At 40.3% G+C, this 19890-nt stretch overlaps 1 protein-coding gene across 2 annotated transcripts in view; it reads left to right on the top strand.

Annotated features, from left to right (window-relative positions):
• GNAS (GNAS complex locus) overlaps nucleotides 1-19890 on the top strand; it is a 217705-nt gene that overhangs the window by 77909 nt on the left and 119906 nt on the right. For both annotated transcript variants that reach the window (XM_034433106.3, XM_034433107.3), the window contains exon 2: nucleotides 142-214. In XM_034433106.3, the coding sequence (XP_034288997.1) occupies nucleotides 142-214 (73 nt within the window). The remainder of the gene's footprint in view (nucleotides 1-141; nucleotides 215-19890) is intronic.

The following is a 19890-nucleotide window of genomic DNA, read 5'->3' as shown; positions in this document are numbered from 1 at the left end:
TTCTTTTTCCTTTCAGTTTTCAAGTTTGGATTGCATCGTTCAGGTTTGGGGAATATTGTTTGTTGAACCGGAACAGCCGCACATACATTCTCCTGGGTTTCTTCTATTATTTTCTGAAATGGATTTGTTTTTGCTTTCTAGGTGCTGGTGAATCTGGTAAAAGCACAATTGTCAAACAAATGCGGATCTTGCACGTCAATGGATTTAATGCAGAGTAAGTATCTCCATTCTGGTTACATTCCTTGAAGATACAGGTGTCATTTCATTTTGGGAATTGTTTTGTGGGTTCCTCATCCCCCCCCCCCGTGTTTCATTTAATCCAGGACATGGAGATTGGATTTCAGAAATACGTTTAAGGAAACTGTCATTACCTAACTCCATCAAAGGTTCGCTTGTCAGGTTTTATGAAGGCAAGGTTTTGGCTGCCATTTCTACCTCATTGTGGCTGACATGCCAGCTTTTGCTGTCGCTCATTATTTTGTGCTGTTCTCAGTGCTTTCTTGCAAAGAAGAGTAAACATGAAGTAAACGCTACATACTTGATTATACAACATTAAGATTTACTGTACTTCAGGAAATTTTTCTTGTGGTAGTGTGCTGTTTTAGATTGTTGACATATGCAAACTGTAGTTGCATTTTGTTTTCCATAGATGGATAAAACTCTTTGATATCGTCTATTGGTCTGATGGGCCACATGCTATGAAGTGTAAAGATATATTCAACATTTAATTGTCAGGCTTTAAAAAAAAAACATGTAAAAGTTACATTGTAACCAAGCCATTAACGTTAGATACTTTGAAACATTACATTGGGCATTTATACAAAATGGGACTAGAAACAAACTTTGAGAGGATCTACGCAAATTAATGGTCTTTTAATTAGTATTCTGGGTTGGAAGTACATGTTTTATAGAAAAATCTATGCTTCTAAGTCATTTCTTCAAAGTATCTGTTTAAAGATCATATTATGCCTTTATCATTTCTTTTCCATGGGCTGTCCCCAAAACCCTTTGTTGGTAACATGCACCATAATCCAGCTATCTGCGCCAGTAATTTTGAACACCCGAAGTTTTTTTCTGTTTTTCTTTATTTTTATTTTTAATGGGGGTGAATGCAGAGAACTTTAAAATTGAAAACAGTGAAGAGGAAGACATACAAAAGCTGTTTGTTACAGTGGCATGTAGGTGGTAAAGGCTTCATGCCGGAAACCCAGGAAATCTTGAGTTCTAGTTAACCCTTAGGCAGGTAGCATGCTGGGTTACTTTGCGCCATTCATTCTCTCTCAGGTCTGGGAAGGAGGCAATGGCAATGGCAAACCAATTCCAAAAATGTTGCCAAGGAAATTGCATGGCTTATCCAGGCAGTTGCCAGGAATTAAGGCTGATTCAAAAGCACTGGGGGAAAAAAAACAGTAGAAGAAGCTCCACCATTGGAGATCAAATGTCAGAAATCCCACAAATACAGTAGCTAAATAAAATGAGGCATTTAAGATCCCAGTTACTGCTCGTTAAGATCCCAGTACTCCTCGTTAAGTTCACATCTGTTACATCATAGGAAGTTCCCTGCTTACAAAGCCAGAAAGACTGTTTTGATTCTGTCTGTCTCAGCAAGATACTTCCAGGAGATGTAGAGTTTCTTGGAATTTTCTCCTCACCTTACTCTCAAGTGTGTTCAGCAATATGTTGCTTCTGACCATTGCAGTTCTGTTCACATAGCAGGGCTAATTATTGCAAAGGACGTAACTTTGAATTCATTCAGTTTCTCCTGAAAATGTTGCAAGCTAGTGTGTTGTGTAGAGAGATACTGATGTTTGCTGAACAAATTTATTGCAATTTTGAGTCCTGAAGAGGTGTGTTTCCCCCCCCCGGATATTTTATAAAACCTCTTGGATTCTCCAAACCAACAAGTAATAATGATTTTGTTGCTCCTAAAAAACTCTGGATGGCTTGGCTCTTCTCAAGGGAGGCCCTCACTTCTCTCTCTCTCACTTGCTATCTTTTATCTTTATTGGTTTTATTATAATTTATTTGCTTGTATACAGATTTCATAAATTATTATTATATACACAACAACGTGAAATCACAGCTGCGAGGTTTTTAACTAGTGTTGGCCTTCATAGGCACTGAGTTCTTGCCAGGATGTTGTAATATATTGACATAGTATTTATTTATTAAATTTGCTTGCCGTCCTCATATGTGTGGATCAAGCAGGTGGCCTTTTGTAATTGACAGGTGGAAATTTTGTCAATGTGTAGGTTTTCTAACTGCCATCCAAGATATTTTTGTTATGGCACTCAGTGTGCCGATAACCATTGGAATCACCATGATGGGTTTATGCTACAATCTTTCAATTTTTCGGATCTCGATATTTTGTGTTCTCCAATTCATTGTCTTTTATTCTACTATCCTCTGGTATTGCCACATTGGTTATCCACACTTTACTTTTTTATTTTGTATAATTTTATTTTAACTTTGTATTATCTATAGTATTATGGTTCGTCGCATAATCAGCCAGATGTTTAAAGTTTGGATGATTAGATTTGGCATTATTATTGATAAGTCATCTGTGTAAAGGCTACATAGCTCTCAATGATCCATATGATGGTTCAGATAAGACAGTAGCAATAGTAATAGCACTTAAACTTATATACCGCTTTATAGGCCTCTCTAAGCGGTTTACAGAGTCAGCATATTGCCCCCAACAATCTGGGTCCTCATTTACCCACCTTGGAAGGATAGAAGGCTGAGTCAACCTTGAGGCTGGTGGGATTTGAACTGCCAAATTGCAGGCAGCTGGCAGTCAGCAGAAGTAGCCTGCAGTACTGCACTCTAATCACTGTGCCACCAAGGCTTATTAGCTATAGCTTGGCTGATATTCCGTCATAGTGTTACATCATTTCAAAAAGATGACCTTGAATTAATGTAGCTTTCCCTTTAGAAAAAAGATATGTAACTAGTATGTGGTTTTAGTTTTTATTTGCTGTGGTGGCGCAGTGGTTAGAATGCAGTATTGCAGGCTAATTCTGCTGACTGCCAGGAGTTCGATTGTGACCTGCTCAAGGTGGATTCAGCCTTCCATCCTTCCAAGATCAGTAAAATGAGGACCCAGATTGTTGGGGGCAATATGCTGACTCCTAGTTTATGTGTTAGGTTCCAAAAAGATATCTGCTTTTTCTAGTGTATTTAAAGGTTACACATTTTAGCATTATTTTTCCTTGTTTTCCAAAGAATTAGATATTAAGCAAGTTTAATATTTCCTACTAGACTTTGACTAGATAATGTACATAAAACCCTCTTTATTTCATAGCATTTTGCACTTTTTTCAAATAATTAGTGTTCTATCTTCCCTTTTTTTCCACAACAACTCTATAAGGTAGATTGCAGTAAGGGAGGGGAGGGCATGTCCAAAATCACCCAGGAAAAGCTTCTGGGTCTGAGGCTGAATTTGAACCTTGGTCTCTCTGATGCTAGTTCACCACTCTGCCAAATGAGGTCTCCAGGGTTAAGAGCAAGGCACCTCAAAGAGCTAGACCTCAGAATAACATGTACTTCATAAATCTAAGTACTAGTGTGATTTTAGCTTTCAGTGTTTAAGAACTGTGAATCTTTGTTTGTTACATACAGTATGTGCTGGTTATGATTTCACCACCTCTTATCATTTCTTATGTCTCTACAGTTGAATATGTTAATTTGAAAACTCCAAACCTCTTCACTGTTGATAGATTACCATTTTATTCACAAAATGGTCATCATTCAAATGGATATTTGTGCAGGGGTGAAATCCAGCAGGTTCTGACAGGTTCTGGAGAACCGGTAGCGGAAATTTTGAATAGTTTGGAGAATCGGCAAATGCCACCTCTGGTTGGCCCCAGAGTGGGGTGGGAATTGGGATTTTGCAATATCCTTCCCCTGGAGTGGGGTGGGAATGGAGATTTTGCAGTATCCTTCCCCTGCCACGCCCACCAAGCCATACCACGCCCACCAAGCCACACCCTCAGAACCAGTAGTAAAAAAATTTGAATTTCACCACTGTATTTGTGCAGATCTAGTAGGGTGTGTGTATAATGCAAAGAACCCAGGAAAATATGTTTGGTGTTTTTATCTCTCTCAGTTTTCCTGGTCATGCTAAAATTCAGTATCAGTTGAAAGTAGGAAACTGACTTCTAGTTTACACCAATTAATTTTTATGGATGTTACTACAATACAAATTGCTAATTTGGTCGTTTTCTGCTTTAGTAAAGGCCTTTTCAGCAGTGGCTCTCATAAAGGTATTGTAGATTCTACCTTTCGTAGCTATTATGAAGATCCCAGACAGTTTGATTTTATCAAGAGTTGTATTAATTTTATTTCTGGCCTATTTCTGTTTATGTAAAGGTGTTTTTATTCTCGCTTGTCCACACCATTATGATACTGGCCTCAATATTTGTATACTAAGATGTTCTGTGAAGACTGGCCCTATAGGGTAGAAATAAATAAAATAACACTTAATAGAAATCAATTTAGCAGCATTTTATATTTTATAAAAAGTAGGAATAGTTGCCCCAAATCTTGTATGTTTAATCCTTTATGAAGCATCTGGAAACACTGTTAATATAGTATGGTTTTGAAGTAAATGGTAAACATGGTAAAAAAAACAAATTCTCTTCCTATACTGTTATGTAAAGTTTCCCATACTTCCCAAAATTCTGGGGCAAATTTTTGTAAGGAGCTCCAGGGAGGTGAATAAAAATGGTTTATTTTGCTGTTGTACAGGCTTTTATAAAGAGATGGATTCTGTGAGATGCAATCCAAACAGTTGGAAAAATGGGGAGTGGGAATGAAAGGTAGATTGTACCTTTACAATTGTAAAATTGAACGCTAAATTACCTGAAGTGCCACCATTATATTTGCCTTATTTTAAAAAAGAAATTCATTAAAACTGAATCCAGAATCTGTTCTTATTAAGGATAGCGCTCTTTCTTTCAATAGTTAGAATAGTTTCAATGTTCTCAGTAGAGAACATGAAATATATTTTTTCACGAGGCGGGTGTGATGTATCAACTTTTCAAGCTGTGTTTTCTCGGGGCTGCAGAATATTCCTGAGTTGATCTCAACCTTGCGCACATATTTATTAATTTTATCATACATTTTAAATGACTCAAGGCAGTTTATAATCAAAAAAGAAAAATTTAAGTTATAATTACAGTTAGTTATAGTTTATTGAATTTATATACCGCCCTACTCCCGAAGGACTCAGGGCGGTGAACAGCCAAAAGATAAAATACATGTAATACAAATGTTAAAAAAACCATTAAAATACGATAAATAATTTGGCCCAGAAAATTTTTTTTAAAAACCCCAATTTTTATACGACAAATTTAAAATTTTTTAAAAACAGTTTAAAAAAGAGGTTAGGCCAGGCCGGCCTGCTGGAATAGGAATGTTTTGAGGGCACAGCAGAAAGCGCACAGATCAGTGATGCTCCGTATCTCTGGGCGGAGCTCGTTCCAGATGGCAGGTGCTCCCACAGAGAAGGCTCTCCCCCTGGGGGCCGCCAGTCGACACTATTTGACCAACGGCACCCTAAGAAGCCCCTCTCTGTGGGAGCGTACTGGTCAGTGAGAGGCTACTGGTGGCAGAAGGCGGTCTCGTAGATACCCCGGTCCTAGGCCATGGAGCGCTCTAAACGTGGTAACCAAAACCTTGAAGCGCATCCGGAAGACCACCAGGAGCCAGTGCAGCTCGCACAGGAGGGGGGTCACATGCGAGCGCCATATCGCTCCCATAACCACCCACCCGGCCGCATTCTGGACCAGCTGGAGCCTCCGGGTGCTCCTCAAGGGGAGCCCCATGTAGAGAGCATTGCAGTAGTCCAGGTGGGAAGTGACGGCATGAGTGACCGTATTTAACGAATCCCGATCAAGAAAGGGACGCAACTGGCGAATCAGGTGAACCTGATAAAATGCCTCCCGGCCACAGCCATCAGATACCCTTCTAAAGACAGCTGTGAGTCCAGGAGGACTCCCAAGTTGTGAGCCCTCTCCGTGGGGGCCAACGACTTGCCCCCAATAGTCAGTGATGGCACCAACTGACTATATTGGGATGTCGGAAACCACAGCCACTCGGTCTTGGATGGTTTGAGCCTGAGTCTGTTTCTCCACATCCAAGTCCATACAGCCTCCAGACACCGGGACATCACTTCAAGGGCATCATTGGGGTGGTCCGGGGTGGAGATGTACAGCTGGGTGTCATCAGCGTACTGGTGGTACTTCACCCCGAAACCACGGATGATCTCACCCAGCGGCTTCACATAAATGTTGAACAGAAGGGGCGAGAGGACCGACCCTTGTGGCACCCCACATACAAGGGGCCTCAGGGTCGACCTCTGCCCCCCCGCCAACACAGACTGCGACCGGTCAGAGAGAAAGGAGGAGAATCACCGCAACACGGTGCCCCCCACCCCTAACTCTTCCAGCCGGTGCAGCATGATACCATGGTCAATGGTATCAAAAGCCTCTGAGAGATCTAATAGGACCAGGACAGAGGAACAACCCCTGTCCCGAGCCCTCCAGAGATCATCAACCAATGCTGTTTCCGTGTTGTACCCAGGCCTGAAGCCAGACTGGAACGGATCCAGATAAGCCGATTCATCCAGGTACTGAGGGAGCTGTCGTGCTACCACACTCTCAACAACCTTCGCAACAAAGCGAAGGTTGGAGACTGGATGGTAATTAGCCAACACTGCCGGGTCCAGGGAAGGCTTCTTGAGGAGAGGTCTCACCACCGCCTCTTTCAAGGCAGCGGGAAAGACACCCTCACTCAAAGAAGCATTTATAATCCCCTGGAGCCAGCCTCATGTAACCTCCCGAGAGGCCAGCACCAGCCAGGAGGGACACGGGTCCAATAAACATGTGGCAGTGCTCAGTCTACTCAGTATCCTGTCCACGTCTTCGGGAGTCACAGATAAAACTCTTCCCAGATAAGACCTGCCTCCATCCTCCCCCCTGGATCTACCCTGTCGGAGTCCAAGTGTTCCCGAATCTGAACGATTTTATCATACAGATACTGTACAAAATCCTCAGCTCTGCCTAAAAGTCAAGAACAGTTAATAAACAGAAAAACTGTCCAACAAGGGCCCAATCCCGTATCAAAAGCATGGGAATTCAATCTTGAATTTCTTCCTGAACATCAAGGTGAGAGCCACCCAGATTTCGGGAGCAGAATATCCTTCCAAAGGACATGTGCTACTATAGAGAAGGCAGGTTCCAGCCTCCCACTATATCAGGGGTCCCCAACCCTTGGGCCGTGGCTCATTACCGGGCCTTGAGCCGTTTGAAACTGGGTTGCTGAAATGGTGGGTGAGCATGCATATGCATCCCCACTTGCGTGAGCAGCAGGCAAACACATGCACGCTTGCTCCATTTGTGTGAACGGTGGGCACGCATGCCTGCCCAGAGTCATCTTGTCATCCTCCTGCCAATCCCATTGGCAGAGGGTGCTCCCACCCTCTGGAACCAACTTCCTCTGGGGCTCCGGTTGGCCCCTGACCTCCTCACCTTCCGCCGCGACTTAAAAAACATGGTTGTTCAGCCTGGACTGGGGGGGTTAACATGTATTTTAACATGCTTTTATTCAGTGATTTTATTGTTGTGAGCCGCCCTGAGTCCTGTGGAGATAGGGCGGCATATAAATAAAATAAAATAAATAAATAAATAAATCCACAAACCCAGAAAAATTGGGGAACTCTGCATTATATGACACTGCTTAATTGATTGGACATGAAGCACACCTTCTACCCAATCTCCCGGAAAGACCAGAAGAATGTGGTCCCTCAGAAAACCAGACCCCATATCCACCATTTTGCCTGTTTCTTTGTCGTCGTCCTCCCGACCTCACCATATTATACATGGAGAGTGACTCTGGGCAGCATGCAACAGTCCAATAAAACAGTAAAGTAAATAAAACCATCATTACCTAAAACCATTATATAATAATGAATGAAAGAGCATTAAAAAATAAAAAAGCAGAACTAAACCATCAAAAAGAGAATAATAGACGGAGGGATGTTAATAATACCAGGGATACTTCATGAGGTTTCCTGTGATACCAATCAGATCTAATGGCACTTGGGGTAGAAATACTTGATAGTTCAGCCATTGACATTTCCTAGGTATTCTTAATTGATTGGATAGCAGATTTGATCCCAAAGTTTTGTAAGTTGCATTAGGAGAATACTTCTAATTTTATTTCCCCATATTTGGGTATGACAAGACAAATGTTTCAATCTTTATTCAGATTTATCCACATTCTAGTAATCATTTTTTTAAAAAAAACACAACAAAAATAAGCACAGCTGAGAAGACGGTTGTGTTTCAAGCAAAAAAGGCATATTTATTTCCCCTCAACATGATGTGAAACTCACAGTTTTTAGGCCTTTTTTTTTGTCCCTTATCACATTGTCTATACGCACCAATTTGGCTGTTGAGGGAAGAACATGGGAGGAAGGAAAGGTAAAGGTTTGTCTGTCGAGTCGTGTCCAACTCTTAAGTCGTAGTGCTTGTCTCTGTTTCTTGGTGGAGGCAGCCAAGATTGTCCAAAGTCATTTTCTGTGGTCATGTGGCCAGCATGGCAATATGCCAATGGCTCACGGAACACTATTACCTTCACTAAAGTGGTACCTGTTAATCTACTTGCATTTGCATGCTTTCAAAGTAGAAGACCCCAAATTAGTTCCAGTAAGAAGCTTAAGCCTAGCCCTGTTATCAACCTAGAAGACTCTAATTGATCTGTATTCCATCCTGAACCTTTGGTCTCGGCTCATGTTTGATGGAGCTTGTGGGTGTTGTATTCCAAAACATTTAAAAGGAAGCAGGTTGCTACTTCAGCTACCTAGCTTTAAATCTTCAATCAGGAAGTAGGTTAAAGAATTGTTCTAGCAATTTAGGAAAGATTTTTTTCTTGGATAGGGTTAAATCTCGGGGAAGTGGCTTCTCTGTGCTTGTGTATTCTACTCAATTCATAGCATTATTTATGCTATTCTTATGTATTTGCTCTTCATATTTGGTCATTTAAGATAACAAGACAGCATGGTTTCATTTTACGCTTTAGCTTTGCAAGATGAAACCAGGGATCTTACTCGATTTATTAAAGCCCCCAAATTTATTGGGAAAGATAGAATTAGAATCTTAATTATTTTGCTTCAAATCAAGCAGTAGTAAAAACCCTGAAACTTCGGTAAGGGTAAGGTAAAGGTAAATGTCCCCCTTGCACATACGTGCTAGTCATTCCCGACTCTAGGGGGTGGTACACATCTCTGTTTCTAAGCCAAAGAGCCAGCACTGTCTGATGACCATTCTGTGGTCATGTGGCCAGCATGACTAAATGCCAGAACAGGTAACACGGAGCGCTGTTACCTTCCCACCGAAGTGGTCCCTATTTTTCTACTTGCATTTTAACGTGCTTTTGAATTAGGTTGGCAGAAGCTGGGGAAAGTAACGGGAGCTCACTCTGTTATGCAGCGCTAGAGATTCGAACTGCCAAACTTTTTGATCGACAAGCTCAGCGTCTCAGCCACTGAACCACCGCTTCCCCTCAGTAAGGGTAACAACAGTAAAATAAACAGTAAAGGCATCTGTTCCTGGGCCAGATATTTTGAAGGCCTAAATTAATAGGATTTCATAACTCATTTAGTAGGTACTTTCATTTTTAAGTCTTCCATCAAATTGCTGTTCCAACATGGTTTGTGCTAGACGTGTATAGGTAGCACCTGAAAACCCATTTCTATAATAAATTCCAAGGACATCCTATATTTGTAGCAGTTATGGTCATTATTTAACTAGATTTATAATCTAATTAAATTTGTATCCCTCTTTGCCTGCAGGAGCTCAGGGCAGTGTATACCTGCATCCATCCAAGAGATCCCTATATATTCTGTATTTTCTTACATATATGTTATATATTATAGCAGGATAGAAGAAATGATCTGTTTTAGCCTACAAATATGACCCTTGTCTCTAGTTTGGCTATTTATGGAAATTCTCTTTGCAGTCTAGTCCACCAAGAAGATGGAAAAGAATCTTTATAAAAAAAAGGGGTAAAATGCTGAGCTTCTGATCTTATTTAAGGAAACCAGCATTTGGATTATTACTCCAGAAAAGAGCATGGACTGTTTTAAGGATGCAGGTGTACCTGAGTTTTGTCACCTTTTCCACTCCCCCTAGGACTATAGATTTCATTTATGTATTCTAAAATATCCGTTTGAACTTGGGAAAGTTGAATAATTCCTCCTTTTTATAGTTGACTTGTCCTGTAGTTTGCATGGGTTTGAATTGAACAAAATGCATGGATTTGAGGGTTACATTTTAATTGCTTGCAGCTGCTTTTTTAAAAGAAAACTTGGCATTTCACACCTAACTACAACTTATGTTGGCAGGGTGAATGGAGAGATATTTGCTAAGTTTAGCATCTTGCGTGATCAGTGGGCTGGCCAGTAGATTCCTCCCCTCCATACACACACACCCAAAAAAAGGTGTAAATACATGTAAATATAGGTCTAACAGGTCAGTTTCCTTGCTTTCCCAGTTCTCATATGACCCAACCATTATTTGTAAACTTGTGTAGAGGATGATTCTCCTTCAAGAAACTTACAGGCAAGATGCTGGCATCCAGGGAGTATATTTGCTGAAGCAACATAGAAATAAATTTATTATCACATTTATACAATTTCTTTTGCCATCTTCAGACATTTATCAGACCTAACTATCCTTGTCAGTATGGAAGGAAAAATTCATAGATACTTGAATTACATAGGCAATAGGGACAGGTAGTAGGACTTGAGAAATACGGAATAAATAGTTTTGTTTTAAAAAGTCCATGCTTAATCAATATAGATCTTGCAGATGAAGAAAAACCTATCTAACATTTCATCTTGGTAACATTTGAAAGGTAAATGGGTTGCATGCAACCAAACCAATTGGTTATTTATGTGATGATTTTTAAATGATATAATTCAACTCATAACATGAGAATAAATCTGAAGGCAGAACATAGAGTTTTTATTTTTATTACCGTGTATCCCCGAAAATAAGACCTCCCTGAATAATAAGACCTCCCCCGAAAATAAGACTTCCCGAAAATATTTAAATGTATGTGCAGCCGGTCCCCGCCATTTCCTCTGGTTAGGTTTAGGGGGAGACAGAGCTGGAAATCAGGTAAGACGGCAAGAGGATCCCCATCTTGCTCCACATGCCCCAAAATAATAAGACTTGCCCGAAAATAAGGCCAAGCACTTATTTCGGGGTTCAAAAAAATATAAGACAGGATCTTATTTTTGGGGAAACATGGTATTTTTTCTTTCATTCAGTTGTGTCTGATTCTCAGAGACTCTGCAGATTTCCTGGTAAGATTTTTTAGAAGTGGCCTGCCATTGCCTCCTTCTTAGGGCTGTGAGAAAGTGACTGGCCAAGGTCACCCAGTTGGCTTTGTGCCTAAGTCAGGACTAGAACTTTAGGTCTGAGATTTAGACTTTACTAAAGTTTCCCATTGTCTTATTAAAAAAAAAACCCATACTATCTCTTAAGATTTATTGAAATAACTATTATAGGTAGTCCTAGATTTATGACCATTCATTTAGTGACCATTTGAAGTTATGGCAATGTTGAAAAAAAAAATAAAGTTGGTCCTTGCACTTATAACCATTGCTGCATCCTTGTGGGTCAGGTGATTAAAATTTGGGTGCTTGGCAACCAACATGTATTTACGATGTTTGCAGTATCCCAGGGTCATGTGATCGAAATATGTGACCTTCCCAGCCTGTTCCCAACAAACAAAGTCAATGGGAAAAGTTGGATTTGCTTAACAACCACATGATTCACTTAACCAAGGTGATTTGCTTATCAACCATGACAAAAAGGTGGTAAAATTGGATGTTTAACACTTAGCAAGAGAAGTTCTGGTCCCAGTAGTGGTTGTAAATTGAGGACTACCTGTATAATTGCAAGTACCACCACCATTGTGGAAATAAAAGTAAACAGAAATAGCCTTTGGAAGCTGTTTTCTTCCAGTAGAATTGGAATTGTAGAATTTTTGGAATTTTGGCTGGAAAAAGGAATGGCTGATCAAGGATGTTTTAGGAAGTGGTGATGGACATGAATAAGATTTTACTACAATTGGCCTCTGGGATTACTTGGAGGAACTGTGCTTGGACTTGGAGCTTTTCAAAATGACATTGTTTTATGAAACTGGTGTTAAAGCTGTAATGCTGAGAAATTCACATAAGGCATCTAACTAATTAACAAGCTATCCGCTTATAAGTTGCAATTCCCTCAACCCCCCACCCCCCATATGCTGCTGTACTTTTAGCCTTCTGAATTTTTTTTAACATTGATAGTCATTTTTAAGAAGAGACTGAAGAACCATTTGCCTGAAATGCTACAAGAAGTCCTCGACTTGCAACAGTTCACTTAGTGACCGTTCAAAGTTACAACTGAAAAAAAGTGACTTATTGAATTGAATTGAATTTATTAAACTTCTATACCGCCCTTCTCCCAAGGGACTCAGGGCGGTGTACAGCCATTATTAAAACACATATAAACTCACAAAATTTAAAAAAACAATTTAAAACGAATATATAAAATTTGGCCCACAAAGTTAAAAGCTAACAAACACCCGATTTAAAATTCATATTAAGCCAGCCCAGCCTGTTGGAACAAAAGAGTCTTAAGGGCGCGGCGGAAAGTACGCAGGTCAGGGATCATACGCACCTCTAGGGGCAGCTCATTCCAGAGGGCAGGTACTTATGACCATTTTTCACACTTATGACCATTGCATCATCCCCATGGTCACTTATTTATTTATTTATTTATTTATTTATTTATTTATTTATTTATTTATTTATTTATTATATTTCTATACTGCCTTTCTCCCGTAGGACTCAAGGCGGTGTATAGTCAAGAAAAAATATAGATACACAAACATCATAAAATTGCTAATTAAAATTATTATTATAACAGTTCGGCCCAATTAAATAGAACCTAAAATTAGATAACATTTTAAAATCATTCACATGTTCATATGTTTAGCCCCGCTTGTTGGAACATCAGGGTTTTGAGGGCACGTCGGAAAGCACGGAGATCAGGGATATTCCATATCTCCAGGGGCATTTCATTCCAAAGGGTTGGAGCCCTCACAGAGAAGGCCCTCCCTCTGGGAGTCACCAGTCGGCATAATTTGACTGACGGTACCTTGAGTAGTCCCTCCCTGTAAGAACGAACTGGTCGGTGGGAGGCTATTAGTGGCAAAAGACAGTCTTGTAGGTACCCAGGTCCTAAGCCATGAAGCGCTTTAAAGATGATGACTAACACCTTGAATCGCACCCGGAAGATTTACATTCAGATGTTTGACAAGTAACTCGTATTTATGATAATTGCAGTATCCCAGAGTCAGGTGATTTCCCCTTTTGCGACCTTCTGACAAGCAAAATCAAGGGGGAAACCAGATTCACTTAACAGCCATGATGTGAATTTTAACAACTTCAGTGATTCACTTAACAAACGTGGCAAGAAAAGTCGTAAGATGGGGCAGAAGTCACTTAACCAATTTCTCACTTAGCAACAGAAATTTTGGGCTCAATTGCGGTCGTACGTTGAAGACTACCTGTATAAGGTTTCCTGCTTGAGCAGTATTAGAAGACATCTAAGGTCCCTTCCGTTATTCTATTATTTTAAATTGTAACTTTTAACCTTATTTTTTAAAAAAATTCTGTTTTTAACTGTGTTTTATCACGTTTTATGTATTGTTTTATGTTGTTTGTAAACTACTCAGAGTTGCTTAAATGGGATGGGTGGCGTAGAAATTTAATAAATAAATAAATTTGAACCAGAGTTGAAAAGTCTGACTCACAGAATAATGATTGTTCTCTTTTCTTTTGGTCTACTCTAAACCAACTTTTTAAAAAAATACCTTCTTAAAGTAAATTCTGAATTTTTAAAAACAAATCTGCATTACTTCCACCTTGATGTCTCTCATTCAGTCTTTCATCAGTTCTAAGTGAACACATGTTTTAAATAACTATGAATGTATATATACACTCAGTGCTGTCCAAGGGTGCTGCTTTAAATATATTTTTGCTTAGTTGATTATTTTAGTGTTAAAAAGTTGTTTACTATGTGGCTGTTAAATTCCGAGCTAATTTTACTGAACTGATTTGGAAGTACTGTATTTTGGTTTTGTTTTAAACCTTGTATTAGTAGAGGAATGTCCTAACACAAGTGGTCCTCAGCTTACGACCACAATTGAGTCCAAAATTTATGTTGCTGAGTGGGACAGTAATTAAGTGAGTTTTGCCCCATTTTGCAGCTGTTAAGTGAATCACTGCAGCTGTTAAATCAGAAACCCGGTTGTTAAGTGAATCTGGTTTCCTCATTAACTTTGATTGTTAAAAGGTCACAAAAGGAGATCAGATGACCTTGGGATACTGCAACAGTCATAAGTATGAACCAGTTGCCAGGCATCCAAATTTTGGTCACATGACCATGGGGATGGTACAATGATTGTAAATGTGAAAAATGGTCATAAGTCACTTTTTCAGGGAAGTTATAACTTTGACTTCGGGTGTAAATCAAGAACTGCCTGTAATAAAGGCTAAATCTCAAAGTCTGATCAAGGAGTGACTGTGTTGTGTGAACACAGTCTTTGAGGAGCTGGCTGATAGTTAGCACAGGATCTCACTGTGCTGTATAATTAAAATACTCCTTCCGCCCCTTAACTCCTTTGCTAAGGTACTCATAGGACATAAATCAGGAGTCTGATAATGCTTTTTCAGACCAATATATTTTATTAAAAGGGATATGTTTTTATAGTTACAACTCGTTTCATCAGATGCAATAAAACACAGATTCCTGATAAGTTTTCAGTGGCTAATTCTGGTTTTGCATTCTATTTTAAAGCCAACCAAACATTTCTGAATGTTGGGGTTTTTTTTGGTCCAAGTGGATTTAGTTATTTTGCTGACCACATTCTCATGCTAGACTGTTAAATATAGCCTATGCTTTTCATGCAGATACATATGAAAGATTTCAACCTGGATTCTCCTGAGACCAGAATTATTAATCCCATAAATGGTGCAGTTCTACCTATAATACACAGCAACAAAGATCTTGCGCTCTCTGTTGTAGCATTGGGGGCACAGAATTATTGTCATGGTCTAATTCAGTGTTTCCCAACCTTGAGAACTTTAAGATGAGTAGACTAATTGGTCTAATGGTTCTCATTGACCAACCACAGGAAGAAGACTCAACCACAGTAAGTCTCCACAAGAGCTTGTGAGAGTAAAAAAAAAAAAAAAAAAAAGAGATGGATGCCTAATTATCTCTGTAATTTTATATTGGTGCAAAAGTAAAAGGCTGCTTCATATCCATAGCCCCCAAAGTGTGCCTAGCATCTTGCTTGCACTTGTTTTCTTTTTACAGCAGATGTTTATTATAAATGCATACAGCTTTTCCCATAATAATTATACAGAGTGAGTTCCTGTTTCTCTAATGTCTGTTTGTTTGCTGCTTCCTATATTAAAAACTCATTTAATTTCCAAGAAATAAAAAAAAGAGTCCCGATCTTGGAGTCATTTTATTTTTAAACTTGGAAATAATTCTCTTGGAATGTTTGTTTAGCAGATAGACTTGATACCTTAAGTTCGCTAACCTGGCTTCATAAGAGTGGTTGCAATTAAGTTAATAGTTTTCGCTTTTGGATATTAGATTTGATTTTGTTTGATACTGATAAGTCTGTATTGGTGAAGATGAAAATACATGCAATTAGGAGTATTGCAAATTCCTTTTGCTGAGATGCCTACTAAAATCATTTGAGATTAACTGCTTTGACAAAACCTGTGTATGCCAAAAAACTAACATTAAAGTATTACTTAAAAATGGTATGGAAATAATTAAAGCACCTTCAATTTGTCTGCATTGTATCCCTTCTATAGTAACTAATTTTTTTACATCTAAGAAATTTTATAACTTATTTTTCTATGAAGGTAGGCGATAGGGAGAACTTAGTTCTAAGATTTTCTATTAATTTTTTTTTAATGGAGCCACAAAGGGTACTACAGGGTTTTTTCCCCCAGCCTATGGACAAATTTTACTGAAGTTACAGAAGGAAAAATGCCAATTGTCTGCTTTAAGAATACATGGTAAGATTGACTACACCTTGCAAAGAGTGCAAAAAAACTGTTCAAAGAGGGAATTAAACACCGTTATTTCTGTTTTAAGAAGACAGTTTATCAACTGTGTCTGAATCTGAGCAAATTGTTCTTACTTTTAATATGTCTTGTGTTGGGGTGGGGTTAAAAGTTGACTTTTTAGAAATGTCTTCCTTCCTTCCTTCCTTTGCCCTGAGAAGGGGATCAGACAACCCCCAAAATAATTCAAGCATTGAGTTGGCCCTTTAGGGCAGGGGTGTCAAACTGGTGACCCTCATTCTGGATGGGTCATGTGCAGGCCACGCCCACTCCAGCTCTGCGAAGGGAAAAAGTGTCATGTGACAGCAACGTGATGCTGTGAGTTTCATACCCGTGCTTTAGGCTTTTTTTTCCCCCATCAGAGAAAGACCCCAGCTTGGCTTAAAGATGACATGTTACATGGGAAGGCTTCTTCTTGCCAAGTCTGGTTTTGTGAGTAAATTCACTGTTTACCTAATGGATAGTTTTAAGACCAGCGGTGAAATCCTCTGAAGTCTGCTACCGGTTCTATGAGTCTGCCACCGAGCGTGGACTTTGCACACCCCCATGCGTGCCTGAGGTGCGCCTGCACAGCGCTAATAAAGGAACATTTTGAAGCCTTCCAAGGCTGCAAAGGTAAGTAAAACAGTGAAGGGGGGGGAAATCTGCTGTGCCATATGATTTAGATTAGTTAGAAAGCAGGAAATTCGACCATTCTATCTAATATAAATTGCGTGTCACAGCTGATTGTCGCCCAGCTGATCGTCGGAAATACCAGTTCGCCTGAACCGGTCCGAACCGGTAGCATTTCACCCCTGGTTAAGACTAATCATAATGGAGAATTTGGATAACATTAGAAATGGAATCTAGCTCTTCCAAATTTTTTCACTAGTGATAGAGAAGGACATATAACAGAATCTGGTGTCAAGAGCAGGTATGGCGAACAGGAAAAGAACACTGCTACCTGTCTTAATTAGTATGTTCTAACATAGGATCACATTTGCTAGCAAAGCAGAACTGGACTAAGGAAGATACTCTATCCAAAAAATGCAGGATTTCTTAATAAACATTTAGTTGGTTTCAATGTATTTGTATTATATTGTAAGAAATACATTTTCAGAAATAATTAAATATTTCATGTTCATTCAAAAAGTATAAGATTTCCTATGAGATAACAGAATAACATATTCTGTTTGATTCCTTCATAGGAAATTTTATACTATTCAAATGAACATGAGATACATGTATTTAAGGCTCAGTCATTCTTAAAGTAGTGAATGGGAAACCCCAATTTATACAGGCCTGTGCATCCCTTCCCCCATATGCACTCAGACTTATACAGCCTGGGCCACATGTGGGCCAGGCAAGCAAGCCTGAAAAATGAGATTACAATGCACATATCCCAGGTATCTGAGCAGACAGGCAGGAGAGCCGATTGTCTGCGGAATCCAAGCCTTGGAAAGGGGAAAGAAAGATCTGGAATCTGTAGCGTGAATGAAAGTTACGAAGAAGTGCTCTTTAAAAGTTCATTGAAGGCTACATCTATGGGAATCAAGGATTGATTAGTCAGGACCAGGTAGCTGGTGAAGTGAGCTGAGGGAATTCCTTCCTCTCTGACATGAAGGTGAATTTGTAGGCAAGGATTTGTGATCTGATTCCTTTTGTTTAAATTTTTTTTTTTTAATTTGATTTGTATACCGCCCTACTCCCGAAGGACTCAGGGCGGTGAACAGCCAACAATAAAATACATAAATACACAAAATTTAAAAACCCGATAAAATCAAATTAAATTATTTGGCCCAGACAAATTAAAATACCCCAATAATTTAAAATCAGATTAAAATTTACATATTTAAAAAGGGAAGAGATTAGGCCAAGCCCGCTTGATGGAATAAAAAGGTCTTCACAGCACGGCGGAAGGAGCGCAGATCCGGGATCCTCCGTATCTCCGGGGGGAGCTCATTCCAGATGGTAGGTGCCCCCACAGAGAAGGCTCTCCCCCTAGGGGCCGCCAGTCGACACTGTTTGGCTGACGGCACCCGGAGGAGTCCCTCTCTATGAGAGCGTACTGGCCGGTGGGAGGCTATTGGTGGTAGTAGGCGATCCCGTAGATAACCAGGCCCTAAGCCATGGAGCGCTTTAAAGGTGGTAACCAAAACCTTGAAGCGCACCCGGAAGACCACCGGGAGCCAATGCAGCTTGCGCAGGAGAGGTGTTACATGGGAGTGCCATGTCGCTCCCATTACCACCCGCGCGGCCGCACTCTGCGCCAGTTGGAGCCTCCAGGTGCTCCTCAAGGGGAGCCCCATGTAGAGAGCATTACAATAGTCCAGGCGGGAGGTGACGAGGGCATGAGTGACCGTGCGTAACGAGTCCCGATCCAGAAAGGGACGCAACTGGCGAATCAGACGGACCTGATAAAAAAATCCTCCCGGTCACGGCCGTCAAGTGCTCTTCTAAAGACAGCCGTGAATCCAGGAGGACGCCCAAGTTGCGAGCCCTCTCCGTGGGGGCCAATGATTCGCCCCCAATAGTCAGTGATGGCATCAGCTGACTATATCGGGATGTCGGAAACCACAGCCACTCGGTCTTGGATGGGTTGAGCCTGAGCCTGTTCCTCCCCATCCAGATCCGTACGGCCTCCAGGCACCCGGACATCACTTCAAGGGCATCATTGGGGTGATCCGGGGTGGAGATGTACTGCTGGGTGTCATCAGCGTACTGATGGTACTCCACCCCGAAACCACGGATGATCTCGCCCAGCGGCTTCACATAAATGTTGAACAGGAGAGGCGAGAGGACCGACCCTTGCGGCACCCCACATATGAGGGGCCTCGGGGTCGATCTCTGTCCCCCTGTCAACACAGACTGAATGCTGATTGGCATAGTCTCTGATCCTTTGAATACTATAATTTCAAGAAATGTGCCTCTGGTTTTGTATTAGATGTTTTGTTGTCTTGTGCTAACTCAGAGATGTTGTATCTCGAAGGATGTAATAAAAGCACCTCCTGATTATTTGTATTATTTGGGTTTAAGTAACTGAGAATATAGAGCTGAGGTGGCGCAGTGGTTAGAGTGCAGTACTGCAGCTACTTCAGCTGACTGCTAGTTCAGCGGATCAAATCTCGCCGGCTCAAGGTTGACTCAGCCTTCCATCCTTCCAAAGTGGGTAAAATGAGGACCCAGATTGTTAGGGGGCAATATGCTATTTAGTATACTATCTTTGGTGTAAACCGCCCAAAGTCCTCGGAGAGTGGGCGGCATAGAAATATGACTAATAAATAAATAAATAAATATAAAGACATTTCAAGGACATTCTTATGTGTCACAAGTCCCATTGAAAACCCCTAATTTCATTTGGAATGTTTGATACATAAGACTTTTGAGTGACCTTTTCATGAATAAGTAAAAAGGAAGCATACCTAGATTGCGATGCTTTCTCACTATTAATCTTAATACCTTCATTTTGTTACTGATTATTCTTTCTCTTTTTCTGTCTCTAGCCACCTAACTATAAAATGTAAGGTCCTCGGGAGAAATACCGCTCTGTTGCCTATGTTATTCTATAACATGCGATACCCACAGATGTTCTGCATAATTGACAATATAACCTGCAGTAATTAAAAAAAAGAACATCGCTTTTGGAACCAGCTATAAATACTCTACATTTTCTCTCACCTCATGTTGCCATTCAAACAGCA

The sequence above is a fragment of the Pantherophis guttatus genome, chromosome 3 (genome assembly GCF_059756535.1).
Source record: "Pantherophis guttatus breed Tessera chromosome 3, ASM5975653v1, whole genome shotgun sequence".
Taxonomy (NCBI): Eukaryota; Metazoa; Chordata; class Lepidosauria; order Squamata; family Colubridae; genus Pantherophis; species Pantherophis guttatus.
The sequence above is the reverse complement of the archived record's forward strand: the minus strand, read 5'-3'. Positions and strand labels throughout refer to the sequence as shown.